The 22,746-nt window shown below is 40.7% G+C and overlaps 1 protein-coding gene across 1 annotated transcript in view; it reads right to left on the bottom strand.

Moving 5' to 3' along the window:
- REEP3 (receptor accessory protein 3) overlaps positions 1-22,524 on the bottom strand; it is a 41,121-nt gene extending 18,597 nt beyond the window's left edge. Inside the window, exons 1-2 of the mRNA XM_065639395.1 lie at positions 22,441-22,524; positions 2,499-2,571 (exon numbers count right to left, since the gene is read on the bottom strand). Coding sequence (XP_065495467.1) covers positions 2,499-2,571; positions 22,441-22,472 — 105 coding nt within the window. The 5' untranslated portion in view covers positions 22,473-22,524. The remainder of the gene's footprint in view (positions 1-2,498; positions 2,572-22,440) is intronic.
- Between the last annotated feature and the right edge of the window lie 222 nt (positions 22,525-22,746).

The following is a 22,746-nucleotide window of genomic DNA, read 5'->3' as shown; positions in this document are numbered from 1 at the left end:
AAAAGGACCCTGAGCGACTTACAGTGGTTTTCATACCAGACGGGAAGAAAAAAAAAAAAAGGTCATATTTGACACTGCTCAGGAGACTATCATCTATTTAATTCTTAAAGATGAAGTTACAGAAGCTTTGATTGAGTTTTGCTTTTTATGTTAAAAGGGTGATTACAGATTTGCTTTGTTGAGCTTTTTTCCTATCATCCAAGTGTTAAGCTCATCTTTGTTGGCTTTGGCTGAAGCACATCCTTTCAAGTCAGGATTTTGAAGCCAGGATTTGAGAAGACTGGTCCTTCAGACTTCTAAACTACATTTCAGATGCTTATTACAAGCACTTTGGTGTAACACAGTTAAAAAACTCCTCAAAGACCATAGTCAACTCCATTAAACCAGGGTAATTACAAGAACAAATAAAACTCCTCAAAGGCACAGATCCTAATTTCTAGGATTAACGTTCCTAAATCTTTTAAATTACCAAACCCAACAGCAACACTTTTTTTTCCCCAGAAATAATCTTTGAACAATTTGCTGCATCATGTCCTACACAGCAAGGCAAGACATCCGCACTTTCTGGTGGTTGTTTTTTGGTCTTTGTTGTTGTTTTGGTTTGAGGGTTTTTGGGGGGTTTTTGGTTTTTTACTGGTGGAAGCAGTGGTTAAGTAAAAAAAATGTCACCGTTACAAAGCTCTTGCAATCCAGCAAACAAAAGCAGATAGCTCCAGAGCCACACAGCCCTGGAAAGGAAGTTGTGCTCAGGCCATGACGTGACTGGCAGCAGAGCTGTGCCATTTGGAAGGCTGCAGTTAAACCTACACCCTCTCCATGAAAGAAAATGACCCCAGCTGGGAAGATTAAAACTATGGACCATCCCTAATATCTATCTGGACACTCAACCCAACCAGCAATGGCATGGTTATTCACTAATGAATCAATGTCATTCCCTGCCCATGAAAACGTCCCTGTGATGAGTCCAATTCATCTCAGCCCAGTGAGTACTTTGTGCGCAACTGCAAGTTCAAGGACCGCTCAAAGATCACAGGTGACTGAAAAGCAGTGTTTTCACACCAAATGAAAATACACAGCTGGAAAAATATGGTTACAGTTCCTACTAAAAGTCTTGTGTAAATGGCAGGCATCTCTAAAAAAGGATGCCCAAGAAAGACAGCTAAGTCATAGCTAAGCGGACAATCACAACATTCTACAAATATTACTTTTCTTTTTCTAGAAAACATATTGCAAGAAGCAATAGTAACCTCTTACATTAAAGTGATTTCTTCTATTAGAGTTTGAAACTGCTATCTTAACTTAGCCTGTGCATTCCTTTTGAGGGAGCAGGGAGGAAAAGCAGATTATAAATTCTTTGCATTATATACTTTCCTGACAGGGTAAAAGTAAGCATAAGACAGAGGAATTTCTTCTCCTATTTTTGATTATTTTTTTTCTCCCAGAAGCTTAGCTCTGGCATGCACTGGCTCTATATGCACAAATAAGCTCTAATCAGCTTTTTCACAGAAACCAGTAGTATGAATATGATGTCTGCTTTGGAGCCTTGATGGAGTGCTCAGACTAAATGTAAGACATACAAGGGGAGGAATAACACCTACTGCATTCTACCACTACAACCAAGTACAAAGTGGAGACAGCACCCATGCAGAGAGCAGCATTAGGTCACAGCTACAGCTGCCGAGTTGAAGTAACTGACAGCACTGACTCCATCCTGAGTCAGGCAGCCAAGTTAAGAACAAAGTTCAGGAGAGAATACTGGTTAATTGCCAAAATCAAGTCAGGCTGCCTCTTAAAACAGGGAAGTGACCAATGCTCTTTGTGGCTGCAGCTGGGTGACATTCTTGTGGTAACCATTGCTCACACCAAAAAGTACCTAATTTAACACGTTAATTCTAAACTGCAGTGGCAACGTTTTTTCCTCTTCTGTCTGTTCTGCTTCTTTCCTCCACATCACCCTAACCAAATCTTTTCCTTCGCTGGTTACATTTTTTTTCTCATCTTTGGGGAACAATAGATTAACCAGAGCTATCCTTTTCTCAGGCAGATTTTGACTCCCCTGTCAAGCTCCATAGAATGGCAACTAAACTGCTGCTAGTGTTCAAGTGGTCATTGAAAATCTATTACTCATTGCTTATGCTGCAGGTGTTGAAAGAATTAGAAAATCTTTTTTCTACCCCCAGCCCAAAAGTGCATTATTTTGGAAACTTCACTGAAATGTAGCCAACACTCATAAGGTTTATGTTTAAAAATCACCCTAAAAATATCTGTATACAGAACAGTGTGTTGGACACATTTCAGCAAAGTCTATGAAATGTCTGAGAAACCTTAACTTTAGCACAAAATCCCAGGATTAACACTAGATTCACACAGGTGTTGTCGCTAACACTAAGAGAGTTGAATCAAGCTTTCATATGGTTTATTGCACTTTTATTATGAAGATTTACTATGAAAGTTTCACAGTTGTACATCAGAGGCATTTAATTCAGCATGCTACTTACATATTCCTTCACATTTTTTGTCTTCACAGCTTTGTATGAGTAATATGCAGGATATAGCATCCCAAACAGCAGCCTATTGGAAAATAAAAAGAGCGTTCAGAATCTGGTATACTGTAGATGACAAAACATTGACAATACATCATTAGAGCAATGCAGCCAACTTGAAAAAAATCCCGTTCTCTAACTTGGAGAAAAAAAAAAATCATAATGTTATAGGTTTCTTGGAGGAAGTATAGCAATACACAAAAATAGAGCAACACAGAACAGTAAAGGCTGGACGCCCTGAAGACAAACAGTTTCGTAAGACTGCCTCTGATAGATAATGTAAAACTAGTAGCTCTTCTGGTTCAGCTACCAGTAAAACCAGTCCTGCAGTCTGTCCATACCAAAAGACTGTTTCCTCATTGGCAGTGCTGTCACACTTAAAGAGCCTCTAACAACTATTGGTTGGCAATGAGAATCATCTACTTTTATCAGATTACAAGATTCTTCAAAAGCAATTTTAAGACGAGTTAGATAATTTCATCTCCTTTTGCTAGAACTCTACAACAGCAACACATGGAAATGCAGGCAAGCGGGAATTAATCCAGTTTTGCTCAATTTCTGCTAAAATTCATCAAAAGTAAGATGCAGAGCAGGGTGAGAGGGTGCCAAGCAATGCACGCTGAGAGCAGGACCAGAAAAAAGGTCTGCTCTAATACAACTTGTTACAACACAACATTTTCTAGTAAGAGTCTTGGCCACAGACTAGCACAACAGCTCTTTGAGAAACTGAACAGCAGTAGTTGCCATCTCCTTGACAAATGCAACAGCTCCATAATTTTATTTCACCAGCTTGTTATGCTTGGTAAAGCCTGTTCCAGCTGGCCTAAAGCAGCAATTACAGAGAAGTCTGGCTACATCTCTGCGGCATCACTTAAAACTTGCTCAGGATGGTTATGTGGGAGAAATTTATGCTGGTAGGGATATCCAGAAATATTCTAAGACAGTTCAGAACTCTTATGTAATTTAACTTCTCACAGTTGGGCAGAGGAAGACGCACCATGTGTTTCTTTTAATAAGAGCCCACCTGGAACAGATCTGATATGTAAAATTTCAACTCAAACGGTTGAAGTTTGCCAAAGTAAATAATCAATTAAAATTAAAGGTTTTATAGTTTTGTCAGGTAGCTTTAAATAAGTGATTCTACCTACAAAGCCACTGCAGAAGACTGTACAACACTACCAAGCTTTACTGTTAGATCCAGGAAAGAATTCTAAGAACTTGCAGCCCAATTTACTTTTTTGTTTGTTTTTTAAGCAACTACTCCAAGAGCCTTCATCTTCTACAAGATGTTATTTGCAAAGACTACCACAGAACCTCCCTAGTATACAAGACATCAATGTAAGTTTCAAACCAATCTGTATGATATTCACCATCTTCCAAGCAGCACTCTGCTATGTAGGCAGAAGTCTTCTACTTAGTAGGAAGCAAATTTGGAGTACTCAAGTCATCTCCAACAGTTAACATATAGTACATAAGTGAAAAAATACACGGAATTGTTAACAGCAAAGGCACTTTCTTCAACGTCACAGCTACCACACAGAGTTTCTCCATCTTTAGCAGAAGACAAACACACAGCTACCCACGGAAGGAAGTCTGGTGCAGGGACAAGGGGATACTGGCAGAGGTACTAATGTTAAGCTATAAACGCCACAAGTGAGAGGGAAGAACAAAATTATGGAAGTGTAATTGCAGAACCCTTCATGTTTGAAAGGGGCCTTGTGAAGTCATCTAGTCCAATCTCCTGCTCAAACCAAAGTCAGTGTCAGATTTGGACCAGGCTGCTTCAGGCTTCAGCCAGTCAGGTCTTGCAGACCTACAAAGAGAGATTTCACATCCTCTCTGGGCAACCTGTTCCAATGTTTAACAAGCCGCCTAGTCCAAAGTCTTAGTTATATCCCGTCAGAACCAGAAGTTTATGACCATTGTCTCTCTTGACTGAATAGCACGGCAAGAGAATGGGCCCGCTGCTTGCAACCTCCAAAAGTTATGCAAGGCTGCCAACAAGTCTGCCCAAAGCCTTCTCTATTCTTGCTGAACAAGCCCAGTTCATTCAGACTCTCCTCACAAGTCATGTGTTGTGACCATATTGGTGGCCTCCACTGAACTTTCTCAAATAAACCTCTTTCTTGCACTAAAAAGCTCAAAGCCAGACACAGTCAAATGTATAAATCTCACATCTACATCCCTATCCTCTCCCCAGTGTGTAATATGTATATATTTTCCCAATATTTTCCTCATAATTTAATTATAAAACTCACCTTAAGAAAAATCCTCAAACATTGAACCATATATTTTCTTACCTTTAAAAAACAAAGAAGGCTCAAAGTAAAATAATTGGTTTTAATTGAATTTAGGACAAAAATAATTACTACCTGATTATAAGTAAGAGTCAAACCTAGTTAATCATATACAGCTCTTTTCTAGGATTCATTAATTTCCACAACACAAGACTAGATCTGAACAAATTTTCTGGGGCATGTTTGCAATCTTTGTGTACATTCAACCTGTACCCATACCACAGAATTGTTAAGGGCTGATAGCTGCAGAGGAGCTAAAGGCACTTCAAGCGGGTCTTCATGAGATCAGATTCCTCCATAGTGGGAGGAGATGGTACACTGCAGATCACTTAAAACAAAGCATAACTGGTGTACTATAGCAGTAGTTTAAAACCTCGATCTAGACGCTCAGAATTTCATAATTCATGCTAAACTGGAGTTAACAGAACATGGATACTGAAGCTCTTTAATATGTATAGGGAAGCTGCTACTCCAATGCAGCAGAGCTTACCTACATGTTTCAGATGTTGAAATGCCTTTTGAAAGAGTCCAGACTACATGAATTCCAGTTCAGCATACTAATCTGTAGAAGCCTGTCCAAATACAGCTCTGCTACAATCCAAAGACCTTTCATCCTAAAGCCAAGAAGAGTAACAGCAAAAAAAAAAAAAAAAAAAACCACGACAGAATGGTTTTATTCCCAACTAGGAGAAAAGCCTGACTACACAAGTTAAATGCCTCACCCTAAATAACAGGAGACCTGGAAACAGAAGAAACGTGAGACCTAACACCCTTCATTTTGATGAAGTTCTGCAGACAATAGCTCTTCCTCTCATTTTTGTCCCTGTGGAACACCCTGTTCAGTAACTCGGCAGCGCTAGTGGCTCCCACCTTTCCCTGTTCTTTTGGTTGAAATTACAACCATTAAGTATCAGAGATAAGGAAAGCCTCATTAATCCTAATAACATAACACGGACTTTATAGGGGCAGAAATTTCTTTGTTCAAAGAAGAAACACAAAAGAGGTTCCTGAACATCATAACCACTACCAACTGTCAGATGGCTGCTTATTTATGCGCCAGCAATTACTGGTTGTCTATGTACCTCTCCCAAATTCTCAAAAAATAGTCCAAAGTTATTTAAATAGCCACTAGTAGCCCACACATGTAAATTTCTTGCTACAAAGCATATGAAACAGTTTGCATCTTTCACTTAACAGATTTTTGGTCTATCCTTTTCCACTAAGTTTTCTGTCAAGTAGCACCATATCCACTTAAAAAAAAAAACAAAAACAAAAACAAACAAAAACCAAAACCACACAACTAAAACCCCCATATTTTTTAATTTAAACAGCAATTTATCTAAAATCTGGTAGAAACAAGAATTGGGACAAAACAGAATTTTGAGAACACTGCTTTGGACACAATTGATCTTCAAGCAAAAAGCTTATTACAGTAATAGTAAGACCATAAAGCTAAAGACAACCTCAAGTTAAATGAGAACACTAGCGGAAGGCAAACACAATAAAAGAAGCTAGTTTTCTCCAACTAGTGAACCTTTATGTTACTCAAGACTGGTGATATCAGGAGTTGGAAAAATCCCTCTTATGGTACTCACTGTTTTCTTTTAAAGAATTCCTCTACAATGCACTTTTAAAACCAAAGGAGAAGGAACTTCACACCACAATATCTCATTACTTATTAGTGCTCAATACTGCTGTAACATTGAAGAGTTAGAGAAACTGCCACTTGCTCATGAGAGGTGAGTGATAGGACTAAACTGAAAAACACCAGCACATTAAGCCAGTAACAATAGGAAGCAGTACTGCGAAGTTTTTATCTCCTTCCAGCCAGAGCTGACATTTTAAGTGCGGCACAATGATGCTGCCAACTCTGGCATCGCAAACTCCCTTCACGCGGGCAAAGTCATCTAATCTTAGTGACAGCTACCAGGCAATTTAACAGTAGAAAAGCCAACTTGTCGCCAGTGAGTGTAGTTGAAGGTCAGCAAATTCACTTCTACCCTTGATCTATACATGACAGATTAGTATACAGGCATAGAAGAGATCACTACAGCTGACTGAAGCAGCAGCACATAGAACAGGGGCAGCAGAGAGCCTGGGCACAATCGGTATCACTGACACAGAACTACAATAGACGAGCATTTTCTAATAGTTTCCATGTTTGCATCAATATCCCGCAAAATCTCAAAGCTGTTAGCAACACCTACTGCCACGCGTAAGTGTGTAATTCTACAGTAACTACACAATATACTTCAAGGATCTGCCCAATTATACCAAGGTTTTACAAATTTAGAAGCTTAAGTGTTATGTTTATAAAGTGCAGTCTGTATTTCACACTGGATATCAGCACACTGCACTGATGTAGCAGACAAAACCAAAGCCGGTTTCCACTGATGGAAACAGATTTCAGCCGAGCACGAGGGCATTTACTCTATTTTACTAGCAGGTATATGGATGATCCTGCTCACCAATGTCATTTTATTGCCAGTTGTACACCTACAGCTATTTCCGTTTTTCAGCTATAGGCAGCAATGAATGTAGCATTCCTTTTTTGGTACAGCCACTTCCCCTACAGACAGAAACGTTTTTCAAATATACTAGGAGATCAAGATCAAAAGACAAAGCAAAAAAAAAAAAAAGCCTTGAAATCTGAATAAAGTATTTGTGTATCCAAATAGATGTATTAAAACAAATATAACCTACTGCCTCTATCACATTATCTACAGCCTTACAATCTGAATAGCTTTAAAGTGCACAGCTATATGAAAATTCATTTCTCAAGTAAAACAACTGAGTTTGCATTTGACTGATAAATGAAAAAAGTCACCTGTACTCACATTGCTCTGCACTGAGCATATTTGACCTGCATAGTAAACAACTCTGACTGTAATGTTTAAAAAAAAAAATTAAAACATACAAAGAAAAGCCACCAAGTCGCTCAAAAAGACTACTTGCATCCAGACTCCCAAAACACTATGCCATTAAACCAACTGTGAATTAATCACAGAATCACAGAATGTTAGGGATTGGAAGGGACCTCGAAAGAACATTGCCAAAGAATTGCTGGAAGCAAGGAATAGTGTTCAGCACTTCATTCTTTTGTTCTCTGAAATGCAGAAAGACAAGGCCCAGAAGTGTTCCCTTACAGTAAAAGCCATGCAGGATACTTTGGAGACAATGCCATGTGCTAAGTTCGCTTTCCTTAACGAGTCTGATAACAGGGATGACGCCGATTTGTCCACCCACTGACAGACTGACGGTCTTGGCACAGACTGCTGCAGAGCGGGCCGTTTGTTTCCACGTGCATCTACAGTGGAAATACTCGTCTACATCCTGAAGGATCACTTGACACCATTTGGCAGGTGGAAGAATAAAAGAATCCTCCCCACTTACACAAAACCATGGAAGCGAATATAAATACCTGATACACTTCCTTACTTTGCTGCCCATGCCCGGTTCCCCTTCCCAATAATAGTCTTTACCCGCAAGTTATGACAGGAGCATCTTCCATTCCTGTCACATACACTCACAAGCTTTTCTGTGAGCTGGTCAGACACCAGAAGTAACGTAGCTGACTCCCAGCTCTGTACGTGGTTTGAAAGCCTTAAATGTACTCCAGCAGCTATGCAGAAACTACGTCTCACGTTGTTAGTATTACGTTGCTTCTATATGAACTAAAATTACTATTCTGTGTTATGGGTAGCAAGTTTAGTTTGAGCAAGATTTCTTTTGAAGGGAAGTTTTCTAATGAAAACTAAACAGCAGAATGAAATCCAGTCTGAAGAACAATGCTCAAGTCCTTGGCTGGCTATTCTTGGCTTTAAAAAGGCAGATATGGCCATACTCCTTAACAATGTGTCCACTGAGGTTTCAATCAGCACACACTGGAAAAGCATAATCATTTTTGCTTAGACTGTATGCTACTCATATACTTGAAAGCCATTCCCGTAAAGGATCAGCAGTTTGGATTTTTTCCCCCCCTTGTTTTTTTTTTAAGCTATGAAGCAGTAAGGCTAATGAGTTATGCACTAAGTTCTAACTGCTGCGCATCTCTGTGTAGTACTCTCATGCTCAAGGCATAACAAGTATCTGTAAGAATCCTATTCAGGAAAAAAACCCTGCAATTAAATGGAAAAAGCAAGACCCTCAGTCATGCCCACCAACATGCCAGAGGGTTACAACTGGGTAGTAAGTTCTAGACTAAGCCAGCCATCTCCTAGTTTTTCACAAGTCCAGACAAACGAAAGTTCACACTGGCATTTTTTTCCTGAATGTTTTTGAAAGGCACTACACTAAACAGTCTTCCTATCCAGCACCTGACAGAATTTAGTTCCATTTTGTTACCAGACAACATTGAGATATACAACACTAAGCATAACAATCTACATTAAAAGACTATGTATTCAAGCAATTACAAAGATACACTTGGACCAAAATGCTAGTCTGTTACGGGGACAGGAGAGCATGCAGATAAGCTCCTGAACCTCACACCAAATTATATCCTACCTTTTGTTCCACCCCCCACCTTGGGCAAGAAGCAGGGGAAATCCCATAAATCCTATTAAAATAACATGTCTGCTAACAGTAGCAAACCTCGAATTCAGCAACTTCTTCAGCAGATTACAGTTAGCAAAAGGCAGGAACGCGATCAGAAACAGGTCTGTTAAAATCTTCGCAGCATTCTTATATAGAGAATATCCACAAAAGCCATAGAGAAAAAGTCTTAACAGTTAAAGAATACACCCAGAAGCACTGACAGATCTTAATAAAGCACATTCTTGAGCATAGCAAGGCTATTAACCTTCCAACTTAGCAAGCTGGAATTCTCCAAAGCAGCTGCCAGATTCTTCCAAACCACGACATCACCAAAACTAATGCAATTACTCAAGCAATCAAAAAAATCACCTTAAGGTTTTAATGGGAAAAGTGACCGCCCTACAAATCCCACCAGAAAGTGGGACTTTCCTATGTCAGGAACATTTATTTGAGTCCCAAATATAATAATTGCAAGCAGTCTGATAGGAGATAATTAAGCCTTTCTTCTAATGCAGAGCTCCAGTCTCCATTATGTTTATCCTATCCACTTGCATTCGTAGAATTCTATTTTGACTTACTCAAAATAGGGAACCTGTTACCAGATACTCTTCAAGTTCTCTCAACATGGAAACAGCCCTGTCTGAATCTTGAAAGAAGTCTAAAGAGAGCGTATGAGAAAAAAAAAAATCAGAAAGAAATTATCTTCTGTAAGGGGGATGTTCTGTACTGGAATCTGTGTGAAGTACTGCCATACTTACAGTCAAGATACATCAGTAAGACTCATCACTTATTCGCACAGGCTCACCAGGTTCTCTCAGAGAAAACAAGATTTATACACCAAGAGAACATTCCAATCTTTAAACCATTTTCTCTGCAGAGAAATTTGAGTCCAAGATAAGGATTTTTCCTTTCCTGCCATTACCTTAAGCAAAATTCACCTATAAATGCATACTCCTCAGAATTCCCCCCTTTCTTTTTTTCTCCGTATGCTCAAAAAGAGCTGAAAGCATTGGAAACTTTCATGGCATTTTCAAGGTTGTCTGTTAATCATTCTAACTTGATATTACAAGACCCTACATAACACAATAATGATCAGAAAGCGGTCTTAATTAACAGTTAACTTGATACCTGAACACACATTAGATGCATTACTTCCTTCAGTGAGAATTAACCTTGAATTTCCAACTCACAACCTACACACAGCTTGCAGCCTATTAGGCCAGTTCAGCCGGCCAGCAATATTCCCCTAACACAAGTACCACCCTCCCAGCAACAAAGCTACTGCATGTGTGTCCTACCAGCCCTCTCTCGGGGGCCAGGGCAGTCTGGAACAAGGTACTGCTATAAAGCAACTCCCAAAGGAAAATCCAGGCTATTTTCACTACAGAGTCAGCCCAGAGACTCTTTCGCACGGACAAGCTGCATCAGTGCTATAACATAACAGCTCTCCTAGTCACACTCAGAGTTGACAGGGCCATTATTGGTACGCAGACCTTGTGAAACAACTCACTTCTTATTCATGTATAGATCACATACAGTGCAGAAGTCCCTGGGGAGAAGATATTGCGTATCTATCTCACTAGAAGAATCTATGCCCATGTTTGGAGATGGTGTCCAAAACTGACCAAATTTTCTTGTGTTTCTGGATAGCCTTGGCATATTTTAACCGAAGGGTTTAAGCCTGGAAATACCACCACTATGTCATTAAAAACAAACAAACCAACCAACCAACAAAATCACACACAAAATACACCACCAAACCATCAGCTCTCAAATCCCGTTCAAAACATACAGTCAAAAGGCCCAACAAACCCAGTAGTACAGAAAATTCCAAAGCTAGTACTGGAAAGCAAAACAGACAACATAGTGGGAACAGAAATTGTTACAGAACTCTTAGTCACTTCTCTGCATGCCTACCTATTCATAGCTTTATTTGAACATATGTGTTTGACCACTGCTGTAATAGCATCCTGACCATCCCTGTACTATTTCCTGTTTACAGACTTACTAAGCTCCACACGTGTGCAGAACAGTCAGCAAGTGAGCTCATAATTTCCAACCACCCACACCAAGGAACTGAAACAAGATGCATCTATAACACTTCCACGTGATGAAGAGCAAACATGGAAGGGCCTTCAATACAGAGTAACCCTATCAGTGAACTTAATCTTTCACCTAGCTCTTACCTCAAGCTCAATAGCAGAATTTCATCCCTGCTGGAGAAGTACCAATTTCCAAAGCTTACTTAAACCTCAAATAACTTATCTTCCCTCAAATAGTCCCTGATTTCACCTGTTGCTATGACTGCTTACTACTGGAAGCAGAGCATTTGTGGCCTCACAGAAGCCACCTGTAGGTGGCATCAGGCAGGAGCACGAGAGCTTGCCAAAAATCGGGCATGACTGCATCTCCTCCTTGCACAGCTCTTGAAAGAAGCTGGCATGACTTTGTTCAAAGAAAAATATGTCCTTGTACTGAACTGTGCTTTTCTTTTGATGATTAGCAAGGACTGACAGCTGGATTAAAGATGTTAGTTAAAAGAGACCAATGGACTAATTTTTCATTTTTTTAAAGAAGGTTAAACCAACTGTAGTTTTGAGCGGCTATTTTCTATTTCTGTTTAGTATATGCATGCATAAGCTTACTCCATGGAGCAGGTGAGCGAGAACACACACATAAGACCACGACTATTTTCTAAGTTTAAAGATGAAAGTTGATACCTACTTGGATGTCCAGAGAAACTGTCGCACAGCATAAACTCTATTTTAGGTGATTATGCTTTAAAAGAGTTTACATAATAAAGGTAATTGACAGAAAAACACATTTATGAGCTTCCTTGTTTTTGAAGAAGTTCTTTACACTTACTACTCTTGGAGGTACTACAATCTACACATACAGTGTTCACAAGCAACGTGATCCTCTCGATTTAGGATACTTCTGATGAGCTCCTAAATGACATCACTAATTTAATGCAGATGAACTGCTGAACAAGATTAACATGAACATTACAAATTCAAGAATGAGGTGTTCAATTTTCTCATATGGTTTAAAGTTCCATATACAATTGATACTTAGTTTCTTGGCTTTGACAAACTTAAGAAAAAAATTACCTGCTGTCTTATTTACCTACACTACTCCTAGCTTCATGTCTAGTATCTTCACAATAATTTTGGAAGCTCTTACAATTTTTAATTAGGTCTTAATTTCTGTATAAAAATATGAAGTCCTTCATATCAAAGATACTCTAGAAGAATCCAGGAGAGACCTTGCAAACACCTTCCATTTTAATCTAACTGGTACACTGAAAAATTGTTCATTATAACTTCAACTAACTCATGTAAAGTCACTTCTTCTCAAAGGTTTCTCTGCTCTGTGCCACAGTAAATTTTGAAACAAGCAAAGAAAGATGAATGTCTGCAGCACCAAAGCTAGCATAAAAGAATAAAGCAAATACTATCATCTCAGTACTGCCAACTCCTGCACATTTTTAAAATGTTTAACAGTCTTAAAGCTTCAGCTCTCTAAGACCTCAAAGATTCCAATTCTGATTAAAGGACCAGGTAAGAATCAGATTTGCATATGAAGATGACCTTTTATCTGGTACAAAATTGGAACAGACACAGTAAGATAGCATAGCTGAAGAATAACAATGCTCATTAATTGACAAAATTTCTGCATTTGATAGAAACAAACTAAAACAAATGCTGTCAAAAACACACAAACACCACACGTCCAGAATAAAACCCTCAAAAAAACCAACAAAACACAGTCTCATTACAGCAAGTGTACTTATTGTTTAAAGCAGATACATTAAGGAGTGAGGCTAAGTCCCAAAGCAAGACAACTCAGTATTTTAAGTGGCAGTAACCTCTTTCAGTGATGGGGAAAAAGAAAATCGTGGTTGTCTCAAAGGATCTGAGGCCAACTTTTTCTTTGTTAGCATTAACTTGGACATATTTACCCGAAGTTATATTATCTTCAATCAAGCTATGGGACTCATGATGGGAAGCCCATGCATAATTGCACAATAAAAACATTCGAGTCTCAGCTGCATAAGATGGGGAGAAATATTTGTATCAAAGTGTTCAATCATATTTCTCTATTATCAGCAGCTGCATAAGGAAAAAGTGACCTGACATCTCCAACACTCAAACTACGGAAGTTCAGTAATCTTGTACTTATTTTCAATGTTACAGGAAAATAAGTTTCTGTTCTTTCAAGACTATAAAGTCATGTTCATTCTCAACTATTTTTGGAATCTAAAGCTTTCTTCAACTTTGGAAGGTGCTTTAAAGCCAGCCACTACTCTGGAGTTTCCCCATCCCGGCCTCCTCCATCACTCACAGTCTATACTCACTTCCTTTAATACCTCAGAATGCCACATAGTTAACAAAAAATGTATTTCCACTCAGATTCTTACCTTCCCACCTCTGCTTTTTGACCTTACATTGGTCTGCTGGAGACTTTGAAGAATCTCACAAGTTAAAATCCACAATCATGCCATTGCTTGCTGCTCTAAGACAGTACCTTCTCCCAACATTTTTGGAGCACCATCAACATCAAAATAACTGGCTATAGGAAACTAACATTTAAAACAGGAGTGGTCCCAACTAAGAATTGCTTCTGCTTGTTCAAAGGAAAACCACATTTTATTTTCAAGCCATTTTAAGTGAAAGACAAACCACACTGCATGTAACCATGCATTAATCACGTGGGTTGGTTGGTTTGTTTTTTAAATGAAAAAAAACATGTCCAATGCTGCTGCAGGCCACACTATATGGAATATCAATCTGGCTGGCTGCCTTTGGAGAAAAAAGTGAAGTTCATAACCCAAAGGCCCAGAAAACTCCTATTTAATCATTACACACCCTAGAACCTAAGGGTGTTGCTGCAGACCAGCCTCAAGGTCCTGCCTCTCCCAAGAAAACGCTACAAAGAGAGAAAACTTGGTGCAAAGAAAGAAGTGCAACCACACAACAGCAATTCTTGAAGTAAAAAACAGCCTGTCTTATTCTCTTCTCCAGACAGCTTTAATTTTAATCATCAGAAGTTATCTACATCTCAATTTTTGCCTTAAGGTCTTTGATTTCCAAAACAAATCTGTTTATCTTATGACCCAGAGAAGTATTTCTGAAGCCTCCCAGAGCAATCAAATACCAAACTTGGCCATTATGCACAGGAAAAGGCTTCTTCTATGAAATTTGCATTTGGCAGATACTGTTGAGATAACATCTGGACTTGTCATTCCAATGTATACGTGTTTCCTCAGTTATAACTGGTACTTAGAGAACTCTGTGAATATGCCGTTACACAACAAGTCAAAAACTGACAACATGCACAATCTCTACCAAACTTATTCATGTAGTTGTATTAGTAACTTAACGTCAAAAAAAGCCATACTAAAAGATATCTTCATTTCCTCCCTTCTGAACCCCAATGCATTAGTAAAATAGTTTGAGGGGTAGGTTCTGTTCTTAAAAACAGATAATGCACATTATGCTAGTTAACCAAAGGTTCATTTTTGAGAGAACAACTCTGTTAACACAAATATGCCTGATTGGTTAATACCTAAGCAGGCTAAGAAACCAGAAGATACAGAGGCAATGTGTGTCTTTTCAGAAAGGTCATTTGCCAAACGCAAATGAAAAGTAGTTTGCCTGATCCACATTATCTTCTTTATACAAACATAAATCCCATTTTGTCTCAAGCAATCTAGGTTAACTTTTATTCAAAAAAAAACCCCCAGCACTCAAAGTCCTATATGTAGAATAGTAAAACCAACACTGCTAATACTGCATCCATGGCAAACTAATGACTGCCAAGGCAGTCATTTAAAACATGTATTTTATGTTTCTGTGGTTATATTGTCTTCCAAGTAAACTTTAAGCTGTTTGCTACTGAAAAATGTGAATAGGTCAGCTTCTTCTCTGGCTTTTAAAACTGTCTAATAGTAAATACATTTCAACTGAGCAACACTAGACATGTTTTTAGGCATAAGGGAAACCATGCATTATAGGACGAAGTCCTAGTCTAGGAAAAAAAATTAGCAGACAAAAGCAAATAATAAGAGCACAAATCCAAATAATTAATTTTCTTTTAACATTACAATTTAAGGTAATGTTACTATACTATCAAAACCAATCAAGATATCTCTAAGCTAGTGATCATTTTCCACACTCTCCTTTCCATGGCTTTGACCAAGGAGTTAAAAAACAGGGTGGGGGAACAAAATAACAAAACCAGACAGTGGTAGGAAGGCACAAGCACAAACTGTTTTCCGAGTTTCCCCTTCAAGGGCTGCAAGTTCCAACAGCTTTATTAGCAAAAGAAAGTAAAGCATTATGTCAGACTTCTCACTTCGGGAGAAAACAACTTTGTTAACCCTTGCATTTAAATGCTGGGTTAAAGGCTTTTGAAATAAATTGCACTTAGTTTTCAACATCTAATGCAAGTTCCAACCGTCCTCAGGATATGTGAGCAATATTTCAAAGATGATAATCACAGGGAAAACATTCATTTAGTTAAACCCACTTCCATGTCAATGCTTGCAGACTAGCTATAAAACACAACAGACAGAAATAATGCCCTACTATTTCATCAGTGATAAACTGTACTGGAAAGTAACAGTGCTGGCTGGCAAAAGGCTCAATAGAGAGTTAGCCACTATGGGGTATTTTATTTCCCCCACATCCAAAAGCATCTCATCAGACTGGTTATTCAGTGTCACCGAGGCCAGTCATGTTTAAAGGCAGACAGGTCAGCAAAAACCTGCAATAATCTTTCCCACCTAGACTCTATACACCTCATTTATCCAGTAGTAAGTTGTTACAATCCAGTTTGGCAGGTCTTTAAAATTCTCAAGATCCACAGAGATCGCATTGTTTTCAGCTGTAGTATTTTCGTCTCTAAAAACCTCATACTTTTCACATAACAATACAGATTTTGAAAATCCAAAATTTCAAAAGCAGAATAAAAAGGATCAGAAAGCTTCTTTACACATGAAGCATCAGAGAGTTTTGCTAGACATGTTTTTACTTTTTTTTAAAAATAATTTCTTATCAAAGATGAAAAAGTATTGAGCCAAGGCAACTTTTTTTTTAAATATCAGAATTTGGCTTGGGATCTTCCTCACCCTTATATGAGCATATCAAGAGTTGGCTCTACATACAAAATAACCAGGAAAGACAAGCCATTCCATCTAGGTTGCAGAAATGCTTGAGAGCCTAAAATACGCTCAGTTGAAGCAGACATCGGTTTGTGGAACATGCAAGAGTGGAGGCTGTTTATTTTAATTAGAAACATCCTTTTGTGCCAGACCGTGCAGCTCTTGGTATATCTTTATCTACAAGGCATAGCACACAGATGTGGATTTCAGCACGTTTTGTAGCAGAGCACATGCCAAGATCATTAAGTAAGAATGTCAGACTCCATAGTACAGCCCTGGTTGTGCTCCATCTGTTTTGAGCAAGCTTGCCTGCCTGCCATAGGCTGTGAACACTGACCACGCATGCTCTGCATCTACGCAATCCCACAAACACGGGAGAAAAAAAGAGCAGCTAGACTGCATAGCAAACATTGATTTAAAGAAAGGTGTGCCAGGCAGGCAGTGGGGATGCTTCTAACAGTCAGAGCTAGGCCTTTTGCATTGCACTAACTTACAGAATAAGTATTACAAGTCAAGTTCGGCAAGCAGACACTTTTTGCTGTACATATTAGGATTGCGAGACTGAGAAGTTGAACTATAGAAGTGCTCTGCTGATTTCATTGCTCAATTATGTAAATTATTTTAAACTTTCACACAGACAATACACTTAATCCCTAGACTTACATATGCTTACAGATTTCAAGCTATAAAATTTAAGATCCTTTAAAAAAAATCTGACACCTTGTTTGATTAGAACAGCTGCACCATTTTTACTGGAACTAGTTTCACTACAAGGAAAAATAAGCAGCAATGTGCAAGTGAAGAATGCAGTTTCAGAGTATGCTTTAACCAGCCTGGTTAATACACTGATGCCAAAAACAATGCTGGTTTTGTCCTGGAACTTTTCATTCTCAACACAGCACTTACCTAGCAACTACACAACAGCAGCATGAGTGGGTACAGGTCGCTGCAACTAACAGAAGATTAACCTCTTTCGAGCACACTAATTTTCATTTGAGTTGACAAAACAATCAGAGTCACACTGTGGGCACACAATTTGTGGACCCTGTGGGAAGTGGAGAATGAGGAGAGCATGAAGGGCAGGATGGCCCCTCTCAGCAACAGGCCAACGAGATCTGTTTAAGCATAGCATGAAATGCCAAGGATAACTGATAGCCAATGACTGAATCTTTGCAGTTCTGTGGCGAGACAGGCATTTCAGCACATCTCTCCAGCCCAGTCACTCACACTATGACAGCAACTCCTTTTTCCCCACAGGTGCAGCAGCAATTTATAGGCCTTTAAACTGGAAGGATATCAGAAGGCATTCAGCATCCAACGGCATGCAGCATCCAACGGCATTCAACATCCCTCAACCTTCAGCTAGAACTATCTTGCCAGGAGAAGAGCAGGCTACAAACAGTCAAAGAAACTCTCCCATAAATAGCCCTTCTGACTTGAAGATGAGGCCGTATGTAACTATTCCTTCCACACAGCATGTGGTGGTATTATTACTTAATTATGGCTGTTTCAAGACAACATGTTTGACAGCATGTCGATTAGCAAACAAGAGGGTGAATATTTCTGTACTTATTGCTTTCGATTAAAAAAATTTGCATTCGAAGAGCAAGACACAATCCAGGTTTACAAACAAACCATACACAGCTCCATAAAACATCACCACCACACTAAGCCAGATATTCCTGACAACAGTTCAATCAATACCAAAGCTATGGCTTCAGCCACTCGTTCTCAGATGTCTAGTAATTCTGGGAGCAACTGGAAATGTCAAACCACAACAACAAAAGTATTAAAAGTAGAGCAAGAAAATGCCTTGGAAACTACCATGAAAGAAATAGCTCCAACCTGTAAAGTAGCAAAAGCTGAAAGAGACTAATTCTACCTACCTCCAGGTCACCTCCTGTGTGTCCCAAACAGTCTTCATCCCCCTTAATGTAGCTACAGTTATAGTTATAACCCAGTACCAGAACCAAGGAACGCTTGCTGAATCTTTTACTCATACATCTTTTGTTCCTTGCAAGGCTTTAAAAAGGGGATAGGGAAGGCAAGTACTACAAGTACAAGCAGACAGAAAAGTAACTACTAGTACCCAAGACAAAGACATCGTCCTGTGGACCACTACGACTCTTACTTTCAACAGTCATAACTGCTGACCAACTTTATTGAAAACAAAGCATGTACTTAGGCAGGAGGGTGGAGAGAGCGTTGCAAAGCAACACAGATGGGGAAACTTTCATTTTTAAGTGAGGAGGGGAAAAAGGTTAACAGATTACAGCAGACAGTCTGCTTTAACAGATTGCGAGTACAAAATGGCCATCTACTTTGTTTTCAGGATGTTTCATATCTTTGCTTGGCACAAGAGGATAGTCTGATCTCATCCATACCAGGCTGTGACTGACAAGTACTCAATGTGTTTACTATTAAATACTGTCTCAGCAACTGATGTGTACACAATTGCTCAGACCTTACAAATGAGAAGCATGAGCAATCAAAGCAGACTAAAAGTCAGGCACTGGCTCTATTAGAAGTTTACAAGATGGGCAGCCACAAATTTAGAAAGCTATTCCCACCATTAAAGACTACAGGCTTGACAAGGTATACCACTTCATTTTGTGAGACACTGAAAGAAATTACTATCATCTTGTTGGTTTTAGAAGTGGAAAAAAAAAAAAAAAAGAAAAAGGAAAAACCCTGCAACATTCGTTCTGAACACTGTTCCAATAGCCAGTGCGTTTTACAATTAATAATGACCTATACATACTACAGCAGCACCGTATGGACACAAAACTTTAAAATTAAAAGATGTTTTAATCACGTGCTTCAAGTCTTCTGCTTCTTGGCAGAAAGGAGAGGACATGCATTTAGCACAAGGTATTTCACATGTTTAGATGCCTAAGTATAATAGCATGTATATAGTAAGGGAAAAGATTTCATTAAAATGAAGTTTTGCCAACAACTATTATGTAGAGCAGTGAATTTGAACCACTCCCTGTTTCCTGTGCATTACTCTTCAAGACAATTCACATGCAATTAAGAATTCTAATTCTCTACTAGTTCCATTCCCTAGGTTCCTTAAAGCTTTAATCAACTCTGCTAAAATAGTTTGGTTAATCCCAAATTGCAAACTCTCAAACCGAATCAGAAGTCAGTTTGCTTGGGATATGCGTGTCAGAACAAGTCCAACATGTCAAAAGTCAGCAGAGGGCACTGTGACACACCCACGAATTAATATTTTGCTGCTCTTTTGGCCCTGAAAAATAGTAGGTCAGTCAGAAGAGAATTCTGCTGCAGCCAAAACAACTGCTGCTCCTTTTAATCACCAGTCAAGACAACAAGTATTCCTGATGGCTGCCCAAACATGACAACAGGGCTTCCTCAGCTTCCTACAGACTATGTAGAATATCCATAGCTCTCATATCCAACAAAAAGCCACCACACCAAAACTGAAACACTACATAAGAGAGAACCTCAGGTCTTAGCAGCTACACAGTGGTTAAAAATATTTCCATCTCTCTTACTGCATTTAAGGGAAATGTAGTATTCACCTTCTGAACTCGTGACACACAAGTCAGAAAAAAAAAAGCCACTGGAACAGGTATGTCTGGAACGAGACCAGGAAGGAAAACAGAGCAAACAGAGGAAGACAGCATAATGGACACCAAGAGGAAAGGACAAGAAGGACAGTCTCAAGGCCATTGAAATTAAAATATATCACACCACATTGACTCTTGTGCTTTCCACCCTCCTTTTCCACACGACTTTTGCTCTATTAAGCAAAGTTAAACAATTGTCTTGAAGCCGTCCAAGTTCTCATTCCTGGGAAGATGAACACTGGCAAACTATTTAAGTCCCACAGCCAGGAAACAAGGACACGAGAAGGTGGAGAGGATTTATAAATAATATTAAGGACTCCCTTTTTAGCAAAAATAATTAGGGCATACAAATGAGTGACCAACATCAACCAGAAAACTCAACTACGTAGAACTGCGCAATACATAGTCTTTTATCATCTCTTGCAATAAATCTATGGATAGCAGTAGCTATTCTGTTCGTTCCCTGTGCTATTGGTTAGGCCCATGGAGGACTTAATCCTCAAAACGCAAATGCTACCCTTAGCAATTCATAACTAACTTCACAAGAACCTGGTCATTAGAAACTGAGGTGCTCAGCATCACCAACATTACTCTCACAACCAACGCAGTCCCAGTTGCTGTTAAAATAAAAATTCCCTGGTTGGCGCTTTTATGTAACAAAGCAGAAGCAGGTTCAGCAGCGACATGTGATGTACAGACAGTAAGCATATGCCTCTTCCCTCTAGTGCTGCGTACTGCCTCTGGGAAGACCATGCTGACAGAGCGCACAAACAGCAACTCTTCCCACAGCCTCTCTATTCCAAACCAGTGTCGTCCTTTGCCAACCCTGGAACATGACGCTCTACTTTGCAAGTTTCAGTTACCTGACAATTCTCAGAGAGGACAGGGAGAAGGACAAGGACTGCTACTTATCTAAGTGACCAGAGCACAGCAGGAAAATATACGTGGCAGCATGAGAAGGCTTCCTGACAAAGTTTTCAGGTGAAGTTACGGCAGATAGCTTAAGGAGGGTGTTTGTCACCAACAAAACAGGGGAATCCTATTATGCCCTGCTTTGGGTCATACACTCCCACACTAATTCAAATGTTCGTTGCACTGCTTTGTGAGCAGATTCACTTCATTTGCCCAGCAAAGAGGCACACACAGCAAATCTCAACTCAGGCGACCCACTAACCACTGGGTCCCCACAGACACAGAGCTACTCAGCAAGGAGCATGAGGAAGACTCAGTTGCTCGATTATTACTCAACATTTATTACAAAATACTGTTCACGTTCAAAAGAGCAAAATTACCTCTCAGTTTCATGAAGGAACAGTACAACACCTAAGAAAATGACTGGAAGTTGCACTAGAGTTTACTCTTTCTCAAATAGAAATTGGACAACATGCAAGATGATGCTTTTCATCTAAGAAAGTTTGTCCCTTCGGTTGCCAAAAACTCAACATTAGAAACATGGGTACATAATAACAGTCCAGTCTCTCTCTTCATCTGCTGATGACCTATACTGACCAAGGACCTCCATTTCACACTGTAAAGTCCTCCTAGCCCTCTCTGCTCTGCAACAAGTTAAAAACAGTTACCAACTAGATTGTACAGGTTAATTTGGATCAATTTACAAGCAAGGCTCACAATGTATGTGCGACAGGCACCAGCAGCCTGACCTTCCTGGCTGAGTACTCGCGGAAAACACACACTTAGAGGGAGAGATGCGGTGCAACCAGCAGACACAACCTGTGCTGGCTGTGGGAGCACAAGGACCCTCTGAGGCACCGGAGAGCTCAACCGCAGCCAGGCGAGGGCCGCTCCTGGGCAGAAACGCAGCTCCCGCTACCTCACTCTTTTCGGAGGGGGAAGGCGGGCGGAACGCTTTGAAACCATTAAATTCCGAGAAGCGCTGCGGTTTGCTTTGACACGGCACCTCTAAGCCGTCGGCTGGTGCAGCACGGCGGCACTTCGGCCTAGACACCCGCCCGCCTCCCCGCCCCGCACGGTACGGGCCGGGCCCCGCACGGTACGGGCCTCGCCGCAGCGCAGGGAGCCGCCCCGCCGCCCCACCTGCGACCCGAGCAGCGAGGCCGAGCCGCGCCGGGGCGGAGAGACCGCCGGGCTGCCCAACGGCTGCCCAACGGCTGCCCAACGGGCGCGCGAGGCAGCGGCTGAGGGGAACAGGAGGGAAGGAGGGAAGGAGGGAAGGAGGGAAGGAGGGAAGGAGGGAAGGAGGGAAGGGGCACCGCCTCCCTCCCGCCACTTCGGGCACCGCCGCGGGAAGCCCCGGGAGTGCCCGCTCCCCCCAGCCCGGCACTCACACGACAGCCCGCGAAATCATCCAGGAGACCATCGCGGCGGCCACAGCGCGTCCCCTCCGCCAGCCGGGCCCGAATGGCCGCGGCACCGCCTCCGCCCGCCCCATTGGCTCGGAGGCTGCGCGCATGCGCCCTGGCGGCCGCGCGGGCCCGGGCGCGGCGGGCGGTGCGGGGGGTCGCGGGTTCGGTCCCGCCCGGCAGCAGGAGGGGCGGGCGGCGGTGGAGTGTTCACCGTGGCTGGGTCCGGCGCCGGGGACATTGCGCGCCGGGAGGGGCTGCAGGCAGCGCCCCGCCGTCAGGAGGGGCCCG

The sequence above is a fragment of the Caloenas nicobarica genome, chromosome 7 (genome assembly GCF_036013445.1).
Source record: "Caloenas nicobarica isolate bCalNic1 chromosome 7, bCalNic1.hap1, whole genome shotgun sequence".
NCBI lineage: Eukaryota > Metazoa > Chordata > Aves > Columbiformes > Columbidae > Caloenas > Caloenas nicobarica.
Note: the sequence above shows the minus strand (reverse complement) of the source record. Positions and strands in the feature narration are given on the sequence as shown.